Genomic DNA, 19833 nt, shown 5'->3' with positions numbered 1-19833 from the left:
ACAGTAGGTAGGTCAAACTTTACAACGTGACTCCCCATGGGTCAACTATCAGCCTTAACTTCAAGTTAACAAGGTCAAAGGTCACGAGAGCCCATGTGCTCTAACTCTTCAACCGTTAGACATAGGAAGGTCAAACCTCACACCATGGCACAGGACTGGTATTGATCCTGACTGAAGGCAATTTGGGACATTTGCTGTAAAAGCCACCTAGTGGACAGTGCAGGAAAGGCGCGAGAGCATAGACTGCGGTCGCCAGAGCTCCCGCGATTGCAAGAGCTCCCGCGGTCGCAAGGCCGGAGCGGCACTGAGCTGCGAGGGCCGCCCAACGCTGCTTGCAGCTTTAATTTTCTTTGATTTTACCGGACAGCTGACATCTGCAATCAGTTTTGTCATCGCACTTCGCTCAGGTTTAAAAATCGACGACTTCCTGTCCATTATCTGGCTTTCTTAATGACTGTTTCTCTGGTTAGCTGACTCCCCACCCCCTAGAGTCTTGTTAGCTTTATCTTTGCGTATAAGTCTTTTCTCCTGTCAGGTAATCTAATAACTGGCTGCTAATGAAGTTGTCCTAGTAAGGGACATTACGTCCACTCCCCTGATCATATCGTGTTTCCTGGTAATGATTCAGTAGATTTTCTTGAGAGATTGTTGATAATGTATTTTTTTTGTCGTCACACTTTTTAATTTTGACTTATTTCACCGTCTGCCTGGTTGACTTTGAGGCATTTATTAAATGTCTTCAAGTGGAATGAATCTGGTTTTTGTGCCTGTTCAGTTTTAATAGTCTTCCACTCAAGCGATACTTCTCTGAAGCTTTCTAGCCGATATTTAAGTGTCTTTTTTTACCAATTTCCCCAGCAGTTTGGAGTTAGAATAATATAAATCTGCTACATCTAAAGCAAACTTCTGCAAAGAATCGTCTGTTCTCATCTCCCCAGGTGAAAGTGAACATCATCGGGGACGTGATCGAGCAGGGCTCCACCAATCTGAGGATCGACCCGGCAGGTTTCAGCCCGCACGCCGCCATCTACTCCATGCGCCCGGACATCCGCTGCATCATCCACGTGCACACCCCTGCCACAGCAGCTGTAAGCTCACTTTGCACCAGTCTGCGTCCCTCCCGGCTGTCCCGCAGGCAGAGCAGAGTCCAGCGCCAGTGCTCAGCTCCTTCTGCGGGAGGGGTTTAAAGCTCAGAACGCAGAGAGAAACGCTAACTTCTGAGCTGAAGGGAAATATATCTCTCTCTGAAACTATCAGCAGTGCAGAAATGACCTGAAAATACGTCCAGAACATTTCAGCCGCTTCAATGCACCGTTGTCTTGTCTTTCACCTTTAGGTGTCGTCGATGAAGTGCGGCCTCCTGCCCATTTCCCAGGAGGCGCTAACCTTGGGCGACATCGCCTACTACAGCTACCAGGGCAGCCTGGACGACCAGGAGGAGCGCATCGAGCTGCAGAAGGCCCTGGGGCCCACAGCGAAGGTGGGAGCAGCGAGGCCAACCAACGTACTCGCCACACCTTCGAGCAGTGTTAAAAATAATCCAAGGAAAAAGGAAACTCTATATCTGGTTCTTGGAGTCAAGAAAGAAAAAAAAGATCTAGTCATCAGGGTGTGGTGTGCCTGAACCAGGAAGCAGCGGGTCATCCTGTTAAAATATCCGCTCCGCTTTTGTTTCTAAGCTCGCTGCAGGTATCAGTAGGTGTGTTAGTTCTGTGATGGACTGTTGGTTCAGGATATTTTTGACCCGCATCAACAAGCTAACGAACGTACTCCCTAACAGCTGGTTCACTCTGACCGTTCTGCTGTGTATCTGGTCATCTCTCGCAGGTGCTGGTGTTGAGAAATCACGGTGTGGTCGCTCTGGGCGAGACCGTCGAAGAGGCCTTTCACTTCATCTACAATGCCCACTACGCCTGTGAAATCCAGGTACGCACACACACACACATATTCCAGCCTCCCTTAGCTCCTGTGTGCATTCAGTGGAGCAGCAGGTTTTCAGTAAATCTAATCTCCCACCAGCTGCTTTCACATTTCCCCACCCATACTATTTTAACAACACTCAGGAACTCATAATCTCTTGCCATGTGGAAAATGTTGGCCAAACACAGCTTTATAATCAAGCCACTTGGACTTTGATGGATGGCATTACGATTTAATCCGATGTAGACGCTGATGATCAGAGCAAAATTGACTTTTATTTCAGGCTGGCGTTCTTCACGTTTCCTCATTAAATCCCAGATAAGAAGCTGTGGCTTGGTGATTAATTTAACATCAGTTATTGGCTCATGTTGAATTTCATGCTTGCATGCATGAATCTAAATAAACTTTGCCTATCAGTGTTTTACTTTTGTGTTTCCTTGTGGTCACTTGGTGGGTTTGGAGATGAAAAAGCCGTCTCCTCCTTTAATACGGCGTGCCAAATCTCCCAAATGACTCTCCTCCCGTCGAGCAAAAGAAAACATTAATCCATCTCGCAAAGCCCAGCTTAATTTCTATAAATAAATCCCTTCAGACGCGTTTGTTATAAGTCATGCACTGTCGAAGCGGCGGTAGATTCAGGGGTAACTCATTTTTCTTTTGATAGATGCCGTCTTTAGCTCTGCACGGAAATAACTACAGATGTCCGTTTGTGCCGTTTTCTAAAGCGGCAAATATCCGCCCTGAAAAATGGCCGTCCCGTCTGTTTTGCAGTCCACGAACCTTTTGTTTATCAGCTGTATTCTACGTGCTTCGCTTTGTGCTTTTAGGTGAATGCCATCTCCTGTGCTGGAGGGGTGGACAACCTCATAGTGCTGGACCAGGAGAAGTACAAGTCGCGAGTGTTTGCTGTGGTCTCGGCCGGCAGCATCAACATGCTGGGTCAGTACAAGTGGAAGCATGGGGAGCTGGAGTTTGAGTCGCTGATGAGGATGCTGGATAATCTGGTGAGTCTGCAGACAACAGGCGTGACAACGCTTTAATCGCACATAAGATTAACACTCAATAAATGTCTAAACGGCTTTGATTTTTGTGACTGGATGCTCTCCGTATGGTCAGTTTTTGCATGCTAAAGTTTTTTTAACAAACATCTTCCAGAGCTCAGAGCATCGTCGGTGTTGGGGATGACTCAGCAACTACCACCCAGAATTTTAGCTCAGTATTTGTACAGCTGAGTTAAACCCAGTTGAATAGCTGTGGTGGAAATGTTGAATCAGTTCGACTCCAAAAGTTAATTAGTTGTAGATTTATATTCGTCCACTGGTTGATGAGATAACTTCCTAACAGACAGACAAACGACCACACGCTCACAGGCAACCATATTATTGTCTGCCACCATGAAAGGTGAGCAATAATGAGCATGTCTTTGTTCATACTTTCAGAGCAGTTTTAGCCAAAGTGATGACGGAATTAGAAAATAGCACCACCTACAGGGGAAAGGCTGCAATTGAATAAATAGGAATTAAACATTACAACAGTTAACAGGTAAACTGACAAAGTGTGTTTGGAAGAAAAATACATAAAGGTTTGAAAAGAAAGGGAGAGGTTCGTTTTACTAGAGGTGGGAATTTCTAATATCTGTCAAAAGCAGCTGTTTGGTTTCTGTGTGACGCACGGAACGGGACATTTGGTGAATGTAGACGTGTCCTTCTGTTAGTCTCGTCCCGTCCTTTAACCCACGAACTTCCCTCTCTCGGCCCGATGAACAGCTCGTGCCTCTGCCTTCCACTTGTCACGTGAATGCTGTGATTAAGGATCCCACATCGTTGCTTCCCTGTTTAGGTTCTTCCATACAGTGTTTGAAGCCAAACTATTTTAGCCTTTTTCATACCCAAACAGTTCGGCTCAGTGGGAAATAGTGTGCCATGAATTTTAGTATTTGTAACTTTTATACTTTCTGATCTATTTAACTTTGTTTACATGAATTTCCCCTAATAGAAATACAATGAGATCTCTCCAATTCCTTCAGAATTATTGTTCTCTGGAATCCACTTCAGCATTTGCTCTTTTTTTGTCCTTCCCTGTGCTCCTTTTAGCTGTTGTCTTGCTAATTTAAACTTTTAGCGACAGTTTTGCTCATTAAAGGTTTTAGCTCTGGTTTTGCTAATTCTAACTTTTACTACTACTTTGCAGATTTTAGCTTCTGTTCTGCTGGTTTTAACTTGAACAGTTCAGTTAACTATTCATTCAGTTGTTCAACACTCAGCGTTCACCCTGCTCTTTCTGCTCAAAATTCAATTTCTCTCGTTCCATCTGTCGCACATAAACCTTTTGTCTCCAGTAAGCTCACAGTCTTGGTGGGTGAGTACGAGGGAGGGGAAAGTGAATGAAGCACTTCTACTCTTCATCTCCGAAGTACAGCGAGCGTCCAGCTGTGAATGTGATGAAATGTCTGAATGGAAAGCAGGATGTTGCCGGAAAAGATCCTGCCAGCTCGGTTGGGGCGATGAAGGCGAGTTGAAAAGTCAGCTTCGACCGCAGGGTTCAGATGAAAGGAAAAGCTGAGTGCGGAAAGTTGACTGAAAAACAGCAGCAACACAGCTGAGAAGGGAGAGAACGTGACGGGATGGGAACGTGAGAAAGAAAATGGAGAAACGAGGATAAAGCCGAGGGAAAGGAAGAGGGGGATGATGAGGGAGCGGGAGGTGAGGGAAAGACTCAAACAGGAAACGAGTTCATGAGTCTGTCCTCTGTTGGTCACTTTGTTTTCCATCTGAATGATCAGACAGAGGGAAGAAGAATAGATGCTCATTTCTTTCACAGTTATGGCAAAATTCTCTGATTTCTAATAATTCATAAATAACATTTAAAACCGTGAGATAAACTTTTGGGACAAATCAAATTACAGCAGCATGTTCACAGATGAGACCTTATCCACGTATGGTCTTGTCCTGCAGGGCTACAGGACCGGTTACGCCTACAGGCACCCCATCGTGCGAGAGAAGCCGAGGCACAAGAGCGAAGTGGAGATCCCTGCCACCGTCACGGCGTTTACGTTTGACGAGGACAGCGACGCCACTCGGCTGCCCTTCAAGTTCCTGCAGCAGCGGCAGCAGAGGGAGAAGACTCGTTGGCTCAACTCGCCCAACAGCTACACCAAGGTCAGCGTGGAGGGTGGAGAGGAGCGCTACAGCAGCCGGACAACCACGGTGAGAGGAAAAAAAACCCCCAGAAGAAACCATCATCTCAAACAGGTCTAAGTAGAGAGGACTCCTGCTGCTGCCAACACTTAATGCTGCACTGCCATCTAGTGGTCGAACAGTGAACTGCTCTGATCTGGTTATTATAAGTCGAATAATCAGCTCTGAATTTTCTTCTGTTCACAGTGGATGAAGGCGGAAGAACTAGGGACCTCGATCCGGATTGAGGACGCCAATCAGTTCATCCCTCTCAACACGGACCCCAGTGAGGTGCTGCAAAAACGAAACAAAGTGAGTGAAACTTTATTCAGACCGCCTGCAGGTTCGGACGCATTGTTTACCTCCCGATGGGGCTGGTATCTACAGGGGAGGCGTCAAAGTGTCATGAGAAGAATTAAAAAGGGGCTGAAATTATTTCTGATTTCAAGTTTATGAAAGAGATAGTAAAATTCATTCAGGAGGTTTGAGTGTTTTATTCAACGAGATCAACACAAAACAAATAATCACTGATTTGATTCAACATGGATTAGTATTTTCATCATTCTTATACTGAGAAATGTCTGGAAGATTATAAGTGAGTCTGTTGGGGACAGTCGAGATCATAACAATGACAAATCTTTAGACTCGTAGCTCAGATAATGAATCTGATGGTTATTAACTTTTTGAATGTAGTACAAGCAGTAAAATATCTGACTACCGGATAATGTCTTCTGTTACGTATTCTCAAAACAGATGTTTTTAGATTCAGTTAAGAAATTAAGAAAATGTCCATCCTGAATATTTTGCTGTAATTTTCTTTCCACACATGGAGAGAGCAGATCTGAGTCTAATTTTGGAAAATAAAATAAAAACAAGGTCAGACTCGCTGTTGGTGACGTCATCGTGTGTTATCCCGTTCCAGATCCGAGAGCAGAACCGGTTAGATGTGATGTCATCAGGGCCGCGCTCTCAGCACCTCGCAGGCATCCCTGTTGACGTACCGCGACAGGTAAGAGATGAACCTTAAATCTGATTGTAGCCCAGCTCCAAATTAGCTGACAGGTTTTTACAGAAGAATCTGAACTACCAAAGATTCCTTAAAAGTTACAAATAAACAAGACAGCACTAGCTGACCCGAATAAACCCCATTATTACTGACACTTATATATAAAAAAATATTCCTGCATATCAGCTAAGTTATTTATCATATTTTGCACATTTCTAACTATTCCATTATGTATTTTATTGTATAATATGCAACAGAGCAACTCAGATGACTGAACTCTGTCACTTCAGAAGTATTTAGCTTCATTTTTAGGTTTAAAGATTAACTGTTTGTGCTGCATTCACAGTGTGTTGAACCACTGAAAGGCTAACAACAAAAACTTTTTTTTTTTGCTTATTGACCCAACAAATATTCAGTTTCTTGTGTAATTACCCTATAGTTCTGGCCAATTAAACATCTGCTTTGGCTGCAGAATAATAAATTAGGATGTCCTCCTATATTTTGAGATTTATCGATACGGAACCTGGTCATCCAGGTCGTTAGGAAATTTCAAATAAAGTCTAATATCAGACCGGGGTGGTGATAGTTCCTCTGACCTGAGCTCATAAATTAGTTGACTCACACGGTGAGATCATTACCAGCCTCTTTGTGATGTTTCAGCTCTTTTGAAGTAGAGTTCTGTACAGAGGTTACCTCAGTTGGTTACGGGAGCCAGATTACACAGACAAGAAAAAATACAGTAAGAAGAGCAAACCAGGCAAAAAGAAAGACAAAAACTCAGGAATCTATAGCAAGTTATCAACAGCTAGTCCGAGCAGGGCCACTCCTGGACAGAATTTTATGATGTTTCTGCAGAAATGATCATGCTTTGTAAAAATGGACGGTATAAAGGTTTACAAAGGAGTTTTTTTTAACTAAGCAGCAATCCACTAGAAGTATTAGTTCATGGATCTGGTTGAAATGAATCTCTTGTTTCCCCAAACTGAGGTTGTTCTAAAAACTATCTACAACAGGTAAGATATTATTTAACTTTTCCATAAAACCCCACTTGAAAGGATCTTAACTCTCTGCGTTGGAGATGTGCAGAGCATCACTGATAACCACAGGCTGGTTAATGACGCCACCAGGGGGAGGCAGACGAGCAGGCGAAGCCTTGGAAGTCACACTCCAAGCAAGGCTAAAAACAAAATGACTTTGATTAAAAATACAAGATAATGTTTGAAGTGAAACTAAATCATTCAGACATTTCGGTGCTGATAACTGTGTGGTTGGTATCTTGTCTTGAAGGATCTGGGGCAGATAGGAGTTATGGTAAATATTCCCGAGCATTAATCTGTTCTTGTTTGCAGTGGTTTTTATTTGATCGTCTCCTGTTTTCTAGAATTTGATCACATATTCAGAACAGAAACACTGCATGTATTCGTGTCGTGAGGTTTACGTTTTAAATCATTTTATTTACGCTTGTTCTGTTTTTTTGTATAAGACAATAATTGTCATTTTTTTGTGAGTGTTATGAAGTGTGTTGGAGCACGATTGTGTTCTCGACTTGCTTTTACACTCAAATCTCAGCAGAGATGTTCAATCTAGGTTTGGTGTTTGAATGTTTTATGTGAGCTCGTTGATTAGATGTGCTCGAGTTTGGTTTCTTTTTACATTCAGTGTGTAAGTGTGACTGTGTGTGTGTGTCTGCGCTCCCATGCTAACCCCACTCCCTGCCTCCTCCTCCAGCCATACGTGCCCACAGAGGAGGAGCAGATGGCTCCTCTTCCTCCCAACCCATTCAACGAGCTGTCAGAGAAGGAGCTGGAGGAGTATCGCAAAAACGTAGAGAGAAGGCAACTGGGCCTCAGCGGTACGGAGAACACACACTTCGATAAACTCCAACACACACACAGGGGCGGGCAGAGAGCAACCCCTGTAAACCTGAGAGTGAATTTACAGCTAAATATTGGCAGATTTAAAACAAATTACATCAATAATCAATATACAATCCACAATTTGAAGACTTATGGGAGAATAGTGTGAGCCTGGAAAAGAAGCTGTCAGCTGCACAATTACAAACCCTTAATTTCATCACTTGAGGCCATATTTAGGAGTTGATGTTTCCTTTCAAACCGACAGCAACTTTCACCTGCTCTTCCTTCTGATGCTACTTTTATGAGCATTTATCTTCAAACGTGTGTTTTTTTTATGTCGGTCAACCTAAGGGCGAAATCAAACAATAAAAAGTCCAATTTTAGAAGCTCTCAAACAGCTTTAATTTCACATCTGTCTGCTTCAGAAGCTAAAAAAGGGAAAGGTTTCAGATTTAAAATATTTCAGTCGACTGCCATCCGCTTTAAAACCCTTGAAAATTATTCCTGTTTTCATCAGTGTTGTCGATTCATACATGCCGTCCTTGTCAAAACTGTTAAAGTTGTTAACTAGCAGCTCAAACTCAACAGCTGGAGCAGATTTCCGGTTGATCTTTACCCTAATCTGGATTAAAATGTGATCTGCAGTCCTGCCCCTCTGCAGCTGGAGCTCAGCTCGGCTGCTTTGCCTCCTTAGCAGCCGTCCCTTCAGAGGCTCCTATATACTGTGACAACAAGCCTACGTATTTATATTTTAACCTGCGGGGGTGTTGTCCTCACAGACTGGGTTGTATCTGGACACACGACAGTCAATAGTAATCATATTAGCTTTTCACCGAGGGAAGCAGTAAGTCAATAGTGAGCAGATATTTCGTGGAGGGGGTGGTTGTTCCCCCAGTCCCTCTGCAGAGCTCCGGGCACCTTGGACCAGATTTAAATGTGGTTGTTTGTACGTGGGTGTGTACATCAGCAAGGCCATGTGTTCATGCATGTGTATGGACGAGTCCAAATGTTCTCGACTGCGAGCACATATGAAACACCGAGCAGGAGTCTGTGTGACAGGCCAGTGTGACTAAGATGGCAGACCGAACTGACAGCAGGTCTTCACACCCGCCGCATGAGCCGAGCCCGTTGCTATGACACTGTTGCCCCCACAGCCCCATGAATCCCCGGTGACCCATCTGGATGCAAGCTGAAGTCCGTCTGGAGGGGCCCGATCCAAGCTTGGCCTGCAACACACATAAACACACACACACACACGTTTGCAAATTTCTCCTGTGATTGGTAGCGTCCTGTGGAGTGTGTATGCTCATCGTTTAAAAAAGAAACAGGCGGAGTTTAAATGAAACAATCAGTTCTTGTAGATGTTGGATGTTGGTTCTGTTTGTTCTTTTGGACTGAGCTGGTACATGTTGCACAAGTTTATCTTCTAACCACACGTGCAGGACGTGCAAGCACGTTGACGTGCACGGGCCTGGCTCATTCTATGTGCTGTGCTCGGAGGAGCTGCAAATGAGTCTGACAGCTCACAACTGAGCGATGAACATCCAATGTGCTGATAATGTCATTCACCCACTAAGCTGTTAAAACTAACAAAGTCTAACATTTACTGCCCCTTCAAAAGCTGCTGCAAATAGTTTTCAGCATGAATGAGAAACAAAATGTCAAGTGCATAAATATTTTACCTTTTTTTTTTTAGTAAAACTTCAATTTGTCATCTACAAAGAAACACATATGAAGCTTTTTTTTGTAGACACAGCAGTTGTTTAAATTGCCACCTAGTTTTGACCAACAATAAAAGATTATCAGCATTTTTTCCTACTTTCTATGGTTTTAAATGTCCATAAAATGTCATAGGTATAGTTTTTTGTTTATAGAATCATATAAAAATGTTGCCTCTTCAGGTTTTAATTGATTATTCAGTGGTATTTAGCCATCAAACTTTAAGCTTAATGTTTAATATGTACAGCACATTGTTGGATGATATTTAGGGTTTGCAGCAGGGAAGCAGTAGCGGTTCTGGTGGTCCAGGCTGCAGTCAGTAAGCTGTACTTCAGAGCATCTGTCCCTCTCTGGGATGTTAGAGCTCAGCATGTTACAGAACACGCTCAGCCACACTCAGGACAGAAGAAAAAAAAGGCAGAAAGACAGCCTGACCATCAGCGAACAAGGATTTTTGAAGGTTTTTTTTGTGGGGAAACAGCTGTGCATGGCCTGATTCTAACATGTGTGTGTGTGTTGTCACTAATCTTTCAACCTCCCTCCCTGACCTCCCATCCCAAATCCTTCCAACCCCTCATCCTCGCTCACCCTCGCTCTGCTTTAACCCCCCGCCGCAATCCTCTCATCCATTCCCCACCCGACTCCTCCCCCGCACTCCCTGCAGATGGCGAGCACGAGCTAACCTCTGACGACGGCTCCACTCTGTCTCAGTCTCTGTCTGTCACTCAGTCGCCGCAAAGCACTCCAGCTAAAGAAGGTACGGCTCACACAAACACATGATCTGCGCTGCCGTTTGCCTCTGGTTTGTGTTCAGGTTGGAGCATGAAGAGTGAAATTTTAACCCATTAAAGCTGAATATGCTGTTCCGCACAACTTACCTGCGTTATAACAGAATCCTGCACGTTAAAACACACTTGCATTGGATGTTTTACACTAGATTTTTGCTGTCGTTTACCCCTGAGGCAAAGACTTTTATTTAGTTCCCATTCAGAGGTCTTACAGATATGGAAATCATCATCATCATGCAGAAAAATTGGATCTTTGGGAACTTTTTTATTATGCATTTAAAAGCATTTTTTAAACCCAAACCTAAATAATTTCCAGACTTTAACACAACAGCCACATACCTAAATCTAAATAAGCAGTGAAAGAATTATCAGCACTTGAAAACAGTAAGTGATCTAAACCAAATGTGTACCAAGCAGCTAAATGACAAATCCATTCTTTGATTCTGTCATTGTTCTCTGTTTGCCAGCTTCCAAAGCATTTCTGCTCGAAAGTTTTCTTGTTAAATAAAAAAAAGGCTTTCAGCAGAAAACTCAATGAACACAATTCTTCCAACTGCTGGAGTGAATGAAGGGAGAATCTGAGGACACAATGCACGTCAATCAAATGGTTCATTCATTACTAAAAGCAGCTTGATGCGTAAAACTAAGTTAGTCAGATTTTATTTTGTTATGACCAGTTTATTTTAGTTGTGAATTTGGGAATTTCTTGTTATTGACTCACTTCTGTTGCCAGCTTTAAGCAGTCATTCTATGAGCTGCAGTTTCTGGACATTTAATTTTCGCAGAAGTTTATTTAATCAGGAACAGTAAATTAAACAACGCTACATATTAGACAATGCAAGTGTTGCCTCGTAAATAAAACTTAAAGTTGTGGCAAATTTGCCGTCTCTCTCTCTGCTCTGTGTTACAACACGACAGGCTGATGTGTGCTGCATCAGATTCACAACTAAGAGCAGATTTTCTGTCATTATGCTAAACAAAACAAAACAAAAACACCCTCTTTGCAGCAGCTCCATATTTAAATTTGATGCTGTTGCAACTATTATTAACTTCTGACCTGAGAGCAAGCTAATGTCTTTACCAAAGTATCGAAATGCAAGGTTTAGCATCTGCATGTGCACAGCTAATCTGAGTTTTTCCAAAGGAATCATTTGTTTCCTTGGGTTTTGTTTCTTGTTATTAAACAACACAGCGATCCTGGGTCATTAACATGATCGTTCAGTTAATGTCTCATGAGATGATCTGTCAGGGGTTACAGTATTTTGCCTCTTAGCCCGTAAGGTCTTGTGTCTGACATTTGAAACTTGTTAATGCGCCTCCAAGAAACACAGAGATCACAGAAGCCCCATTACCAGCTGTAAATAATGGCACCATGGGATCGAGTTCCTGTCAGCTTCCTTCCAACACAAACACGCAAATCTACACAATAGCAATTACCCTATGACAGCACACAAACTCAGGGGGCCCATATTTTCTGACGCCACGGTTATGGGGTCAGCGAGTTCTATTGCTGAAACCAGGTCAATCGTTGCATCCGTCGGTTCTTAATATCATCCCGCGTGTTTCAAGGTGTAAATAACCCAAGAGGCCTTCTGTGTTGAGGGTTGGAACATGAAATGGTTGCCCTGGATCTTCTAACCTGCATTTAAAAAAAAAAAAAAGGGATGTGACGCCTGTCAGGCCGGTTACATGAACAGTTGTTCCCGGAATCGCTTCACGCCGCCGTTCAGAGCCTCGTTCTGTGAGCACGAAAAGGAGGGCGGACAAGTCACTGCTGCGCTTTTTAAGCTGGGATTTTACGAAATACTCGTCGAGTCGCTGAAAATGGAAGCTCAACACATTTAAATCGAATCGGCTTGTTTAGTTCATCCTGCAGCAGGGTTTCACAGCATTGTGTCTGACAAAAATACCTTTGAAATGCCTGAAAAGCATGAAAACAGAAAGTGTAAACCATTCAGGTCTATATTTGATATGTAATTTCTTTTTTACAAAACACAAAGTAATGATATGATGACATGTCGGGACAAATATTAGGTTTAGAATGTAAAAACATCAACATTTATCCAATAATTCATATTAATCTCTTTTGTGTGATCATATTCTCCTGTGTGTGGCTGTTCAGGTTGATGTGTGTGTTTAGCTGTATTTCTCCTAGTTCCCACAGATATTATTGTAAATAAACACATGTGTCCTCAAAAGGAACTTTGACTATAAATAGGAAGAAGGAGACCAGTTTTATTTAAAAAAGAAACAAAGTAAAGTATTTTTTCTATAGGTAATAATTCTGATGATATTTAAAAACCGAACATTTCTTGAAGGAATGAATTTTGTAATCATCTTATGTTGAGATGTAATAAGAGTTGTAGTTGTTTTGGCCAAACTCATAAAATAATGTTCTGTGCGATATCACCAGATGTTATGCTCACAGTACGTGTCGGGGATAACTCTCAGCTACTACCACATCAAATTGTATGTCAATATCTGCACAACTAACAGAGTTCTAGCTATTTTTGAGTTAGCTAGTTTTGATTATAAATGGCAGCCATCTTGAATTGGACTGACTCCAAAAAGTTAATAAGGTGGAGATGTACGTCCAGTGGCTGCTTTCTGAAAGTTTCATTAAAATCCATCCAGTGGTTTATGACATATTTTGCTAACAGACAGCAAAGCAGGGTTGACGCCTACAGGTAATGTTAAAGTTTAAACAAAGAGTGGGTGTAATGAGCCACACTTGGAGTATGTTTTGTGTCTGACTCTCAGCTACAAGCACACCGAAATTTAGCTCAAAATGTGTAAATTTGACTGAATTATGGGCATTTTTAATTCTTCTAAGGTAAGTTGGTTGTGGCAGCCATCTAAAATTGGATTGGCTCAGTTGTAGAGGTTTAATCAGTGATTATCTCCTGAAAGTTTCAATAAAATCTGTTCTGTGGTTTGTGAGATATTTTGCTAACAGACAGGCACAAAAAAACACACTTAAACACTTGCCAAAACATTATCATCTGCTTTTACCTTTTGGCGGTGGGTAATAATTACATTAATAACAAAAATACTGATGTCTGTTGTGATAAAAGGGGGATAGTGATAATAATAACTGGGTGTCTAAAGCAGATTTAAGTGCCTCCATCCGTCCCCCCCCTCCCCAGAGAACCACACAGGCCTGATGAACGGCAAAGACAACCACGACGAGGAGCTGTCGAAGCGCGTCAGTCAGCTGACCACCAGCGTGGAGAGCGTGGAGATCACGGTGAGCGCCGGCGAGAAGATCGAGGAGGCGCCGTCCCCCGAGAGCTCCCCCTCCAAGTCGCCCAACACCAAGAAGAAGAAGAAGTTCCGCACGCCGTCCTTCCTGAAGAAAAACAAAAAGAAAGAGAAAACGGAGGCCTGAGAGCCACCCGGGCGTGGGGGGGTGGGGGGGAGCGTAGAGAAGAAAGCGGGGCTGCAGTAACCCCTAATGTCTGTGTTCTTTTTGTTTGTCCTTTTCATGTTTAATTTTCTTTTTGTTCGTTTTAATTTTATTTGATTTTTTTAACAAGAGCTTTTATGTGCAAAGAAAGAAGAAGATTTAAAAAAAAAAAAAAAGTTGGTTTGTAATAAAAAAAAAAAAAACAGAAAATCTCGGTTTTTCTGCAAACAGAGAAGAATGTTTGGGAGGTTTAGGGACAGGTGTGTGAGTCCAGCAGATAACCTGCAGCAGGTGTTGGAGCGTCCACAAACCTGAGAACTCATGCAGTAATCAAACAGGGCTCCGTGGAAAATCTCATTGAAATCCTGAATAACTGGCTCCTTTTTACATGTTTTTTTTTCTTTTCCCAGGCTCAAAAACTACATTTAAAGCCTTTTTTTTTGTATTTCTTGCTCTATAATCCCATTTTCTGAAATGACTGGATTGCAGCGTGAGTGTTTTAAAAACTGCACAAGTTTGTGTTTTTCCTTGATTCTGCAGAAGGGACATGAGAGGCCGCATCAAACTTGGAATCGCACTGGAAAACTGGTTTAGGATTAACAAAATAAAAACAGCCGGGGGGGGAATTGCAACGGTTTGTTGATCTGAGGGAAGTATTCTCCGTCTGGCTTTCTCTCATTCTACTATTTTTTTTCTAAAGATGATTGAATTAAAGGGTTATTAGACTAAAAATAGTATGAAATCTGTCAGTTTATCACAACAGTTATTTCTACTTACGTAGCATTTTTACATCTTATTCTCCATCTCACTTTTTTGCCAAATTAAATGGACGAATGATGACAAATAAAATCTCATTTCAGTGAAGCATCTCTGTTGATCACGTTTAGGGAATTTTGAATTCCTTGTCTTGAGCTTGCAGTTAAGCATCCAAACATCACACATTTTCTCTCTTTTTAGCAACAGTTTAATTTATTTCTATCTTCTGTTTGCTCAAGTTGTATCCTAATCTTCAGAACACCAAGTTACTACATAACAGAATAACAGAAAAAAAACTGGATATAGATTTGTAACTTTATACTTTGAGTTTGTGGCGCAGCACTTTTTGTTTTTTTGGACTCTGTGACTCACTTCAGATGCAGGTGTTTTCGCCAGTGAAGGAGATTATGGCGTTGTGGGTAGAAGTCGTGCAAGTGGCAAGCAGGGCGTTTGTATTCGTAAAAGGTCGGGATCAGGAAAGTGAGTTGAAGGAAGAACTAGAGATGAGCTCGGTGTTCCGTGTGGAGAACAGCGCGGAAGATTTTTACTTCTCAACAAGTACGGTGCAGTCGCGGGGAGGTGGGGAACCTCGGCTTCTCGTCTCCGCTTTTTTGCAGACGATGTGGTTCTGTCGGCGTCTTTTTGAGTCGGGACCTCCAGTGTTCACTGGGGCGGTTCGCAGCCTGGGATGGGGGGAACAGATTTTCTAAGTCTGGGGCCGTGGTCCTTAACCCTCCAGGTTGGGATGAGTCTCTGCCTCAAGTGGGAGAGTTTAAGTATCTTTGAGTCCTGTTCACGGGTGGAGCCTCTGATTTATTGTGATGAAGAAGAAGCTGAGCCGAAAAGCAAAGCTCTCGATTTACTGGTCCATCTACGTTCCAACCCTCACCTGTGGCAATAGGTTCAAAGATTCTGGATCCAGGTGGTTGAAATGAGCTTCCTTTGTAGCCTCAGCCTTTGAGTTGTCAGGAGCTCCATCATCTATGGGGAGCTCAGAGTAGAGCCGCTGCTCCTCTGCAGCGAAAGGAGTCAGGTGAGGCAGATGGGGCACCTGATTGGGATGCCTCCTGGGTGCCTCCCTTTGAAGGTTTTCAAGGGATGTCCCACTGGGAAAACAAATCCAGTCCCAGAAGGAGACAGAGTGAATTGTTGGGAAGAGGGATGTCTGGAATTCCCTCTTAAACCTGTAGCCGCCGCGACCCAACCACGGGTATTTGGACTGAAGCGTGTCAAACGCCTGGTGTCAGTAATCACCAGCTGAATGCTGGGCTGCTTCGAGCGGCGTCAGGACATCTTTCATGTGGTGTTTTAGTGTCTGTTTTAAAGCCATGCTGTAATTTTCCTTTTAGAATTTCCCTGAGACGAGGGTTGTGATTCTCATCTGCCCGCTCAGGCTTCATGGACCCAAACAAGACCTTTGTAAAATCCCTCCCCCACAGTGACTGCATCAAGTCTCATCTTAAATCTTTTTGGGGTTTTTTCTTCTTTTTTTTTTTTTTACAAGATGCAACATTCACTTCTGTTTGCTTAACTTGCCCTTATTTCTCCTCAGAAGTGGAACGTCATTGGGAGCTCATGAGGACATTTTGTTTTTATTTGATCACACTGTGAGCCTGTTTTTTTTTTTTTGTTCTTCTCAAAGCTTCCCTTTATGTATTTTCTTCAGTAAACACAATCATGCTGCAACAGTCAGATGACCTGCAGCTGAACTCTGCTCAGCCAAAGTGTGATGGGTTGCCCAAATATCCTCCTCCCCCCCTGCAGTTTAAGTAGATGTACCAATATCCCAGCTAGCAATGTGAAGTATTGGATTTGGAGGAAGGGTGGGAGGGTGCAAAGGAGCATCTTTAGCCATGTTAAACGACAGCTTTTTGGCTCTGGGCGAAGAGCTCAGGTCATACAACTGAAAGATGGAGTAGGGAGGTGTGGGTCTGGAAATGGAATTGTGTATGTGTGTGTAGTCGAGAGGGACATGGAAAATGGACAACCTGACACTAACACCATGTTTTTATCACTCAGACTCAGACTGTCTGTTCTTTTTTCATCCTTCATTTGTATCGCAGTACACTATTTTCTCTTAGTTTGTAGGGCGCTCTATGCTTTTTTTTATCAAGCGTTTTATGAGCAGAAATTGCTCCAAAATGAACTGAATGTGCATTTCATTCTTTTTATTTCCGCCACCTCTGTTTTTGACGATTTGCACCTTGCTTTACTGATGCCTCTCTATTCATCTTTTTTTTCTCTCTCTCTCTCTTTCTGCTAAAAAGAAAAATAACACATTTTACTTTGGCACGCCTGTATGAGCCAAGCTCCTTTGTGACCTGTGAAAATCCTATATAAAATGGTTATCTAGTGGAGTTGCTTTTAGATGTATTGCTAATCTGTGTAAATTCACAAATAAAATTGTATTTTAAGAAAAAAAAAAGCTAATTTTTCATGTTTTTGCATCACATTTCATTAAAGTTAAGTTCCACATATTTTCTACACTTGTTGTGTTTCAGCTCAGTAGACTCTGTTTTTGTTTGCTTATGCCACTTTTATGTTTAAGCTCACCTTTAGCTACTTTTAAATACAGTTGTGCAACTTTTAGCTGGCATTTTGCTAGCCTTTCAATTCTTTTTTGCTACTTTTAGTCTTCAGCTACCATTTTTTTTAAATTTTAGCTATTTTTAGTTATTAGCTACTGTTTTGCTACTTATAGCTTTTAGCTAGCGTTTTAATAAATCAAGCTTCTTACTAGCTTTTTGCTACTGTTAGCTTTTAGCTAGCATTGTATTACTTTTAGCTGCTGTTGTGGTACTTTTAGTTTTGAGCCAGCTTTTTAATGTGTTCAGGTTCTAGCCATCTTTAACTTTCAGCTAGCCTTATGCTACTATTAGCATTTGTCTATTGTTTTGCTGCTTTAAGCATCTGTTTTGCTACTTTTAGCTTTTAGCTAGTGTTCTGCTTCTTTTAGCTTTAACAACTCAGTTTCAGTTTCTTTAGGACATTTCATTAAAGCCATTCAGCTAGCTCCTAGCAATCACACCGCATTTTCACAGAAAAATGCAATTTTTCAAGTTTACTTTGCCTCCATCTTAACTCTTAGAGGAACACAAATCTTACAGCCGACCCCGATGCAGCTAAATATGCTAACATCGTGCATGGCTCCTCAGAGCTGAATGACAGGAACACAAACACTAACTGGTGCCTTTGAAACGTTGACTCAGTGTTACATTAAAGCGTACTCCACGTATGTGTGAGTAACTTATGGTGCTGATTCAGTGTTGCTGTGAATGTGGAGGACAGGCTGCAGGAAGTGCAGACAGACATGATGGTATGTGGAGTATTCTGACACTTTTCCAGCTGTTCGTTACAGTAAGATATGCATTATGCTATAATTCTTTGAGATGTTAAAAAATGGGAATTCTATAGCGAAGAGAAAATGTTTTCATTCAGAAGAAATTGGGATTTTTTTTCAGCACGGAAGCTGCTGGAAATACTCATTTCAATTTTAGTTTATCTGCAAACATCTATACCAAAATGTCTCTTAAACAAGCGCTTTTCTATCTGTGTTGTTCAACTTTTACCATAAGTTGTAAGGACCCGCTTTTATGCAGCCTTTAAAAAAAAGACAGAAAGGTGTCCTGCATTTTTTTGCTTTGCACACAAACAACAGAAATCAAACTGGTACCGAAGAACCAGATGTACCAGCTTTGCAATTACTCAAGTTGTTGCTTTTCTTTTCCTTTTCATATTTGTTTCCTGTGTTTCCTGTTGGTGTCAGGTGAAGGGAACAGAAGATGTTGAGGAAATCCATTTTGTGAACACAGGTGGAGGTAGGGGTGGGAGTGTCGTTCTAAACGGCGAAACAGAAGTCAGTACAACACCGGGTGTAAAAAAAACAAAACATTTAGGGACTGTCTGCAAAATGCCCCACTGCATTTTACAACAGGACTGCAGTTATTATTTTGTCATCCAATTAACATTGATTTTGTGCGTCAAGCATTTGTGTTTCCTGTTAATGTCATTCCAATCGGCAAATTAGAAATGTTTGTAAAATTTCTGAGCGATTCTGAGTTTGTCAAACTTTCTAACTTTACTGAAACCTAAATTAAAAGGCTCTATTGGAGTACTGCTTACTCCTGGTTCTCCGACAGGATGAATTTGGTTAGGAAAGTCACTGTAATTTACAAAAATGTATGAGCAGATTTTCCATACTGAATAAGCGGCAAATCTGCGTGCACGATTTTCTAAACGGAAGGAAATCGTTCCCTTAATTTAATTTTTTTTACTTCATCTGACGCTCCTCTGGCTCCACGGTTCTCAGTCTTAACTAAGGTTGCCTCCAGTCACCTGAGTGAAAATCAACTCGTGGTTTCACTTTAAGTTGCTGCCACATCAAACTCCACAGAAATGGGGATGAAGATGGGGGTCACAGGTGGTGAAAGCTGTGAGCGAACCACTCGGCGTGTTCTAATATACTGCATGGAAGATTGCTTTACTCAGATGTAATCTTCTCTGACAGGAAAATGTAATTGTCATGGCTGCTCAAAACCTGAAAGAGCCTTATGTAACTTTAAGCCTCTGTCATTTCTCTGCCAATCCTCGTACGGCCTCACAAATGATCTCCTACCTTTTTTTCTCTCTCTCTCTGCAAAAATATCAGAAAAAGTAACGTTTGTTCAACATGGACTTGGAGCTTCTGTAACTTCTGTTTCACATGTTTTGTAGCACACCAAAACATCTCTTCACAAACATTGATTGTTTAATTATTAAAAGACAAAATGGACACCACCCTAAGGCGCAAATGTCTAAAATGGCAAACGCTACAGTGACAGCTCTCTTGATCAAACTGAAGCATAAATTAAGCTTTAATCTTTCCCAGAAACCTCAGATAAATTGTCATATAATCCTAATGTTTCTCAACCAAAAATGTTTGCTTTTACTCTGTCGCCAACAGCAACAGTTTGTTAAATTGTTTAAAATGTTAAAATATGGAGATTCTTTTCATCAAACACTCACCTTATTTAACCAATCTGTTTTGGTGGCAAAACTTCAGAGCGTGAACGGGAGAGAAAAATGAAAATTAAATGAGAAACAATATGAGTTTGGAGCCAAGTGTCTGAACACTTATAGCCCTAAATGAGGGCTTGTTTGCTTCTTTCTAAGGCATGTGCTCGGGCATGTTTCTGTCAAGTCTGGTGAGAGACATTAATAATAAATG

At 41.9% G+C, this 19833-nt stretch overlaps 1 protein-coding gene across 6 annotated transcripts in view; it reads left to right on the top strand.

Moving 5' to 3' along the window:
- The window catches only part of add3a (adducin 3 (gamma) a), a 93827-nt gene extending 76775 nt beyond the window's left edge, over positions 1–17052 (top strand). For 3 of the 6 annotated variants that reach the window (XM_017425661.3, XM_017425658.3, XM_017425660.3), the window contains 11 exons: positions 939–1088; positions 1337–1480; positions 1828–1926; positions 2748–2924; positions 4875–5126; positions 5304–5408; positions 6019–6105; positions 7390–7413; positions 7831–7954; positions 10342–10434; positions 13612–17052. In XM_017425661.3, the coding sequence (XP_017281150.1) occupies positions 939–1088; positions 1337–1480; positions 1828–1926; positions 2748–2924; positions 4875–5126; positions 5304–5408; positions 6019–6105; positions 7390–7413; positions 7831–7954; positions 10342–10434; positions 13612–13853 (1497 nt within the window). In that variant the 3' untranslated portion in view covers positions 13854–17052. The remainder of the gene's footprint in view (positions 1–938; positions 1089–1336; positions 1481–1827; positions 1927–2747; positions 2925–4874; positions 5127–5303; positions 5409–6018; positions 6106–7389; positions 7414–7830; positions 7955–10341; positions 10435–13611) is intronic. The other 3 variants (XM_025007900.2, XM_025007901.2, XM_025007902.2) reach the window with 3 other exon arrangements.
- The last annotated feature ends 2781 nt before the right edge of the window (positions 17053–19833 follow it).

Source organism: Kryptolebias marmoratus, linkage group LG3, assembly GCF_001649575.2.
Source record: "Kryptolebias marmoratus isolate JLee-2015 linkage group LG3, ASM164957v2, whole genome shotgun sequence".
Lineage (NCBI taxonomy): Eukaryota > Metazoa > Chordata > Actinopteri > Cyprinodontiformes > Rivulidae > Kryptolebias > Kryptolebias marmoratus.
This window is presented reverse-complemented; position numbering and strand designations above follow the sequence as displayed.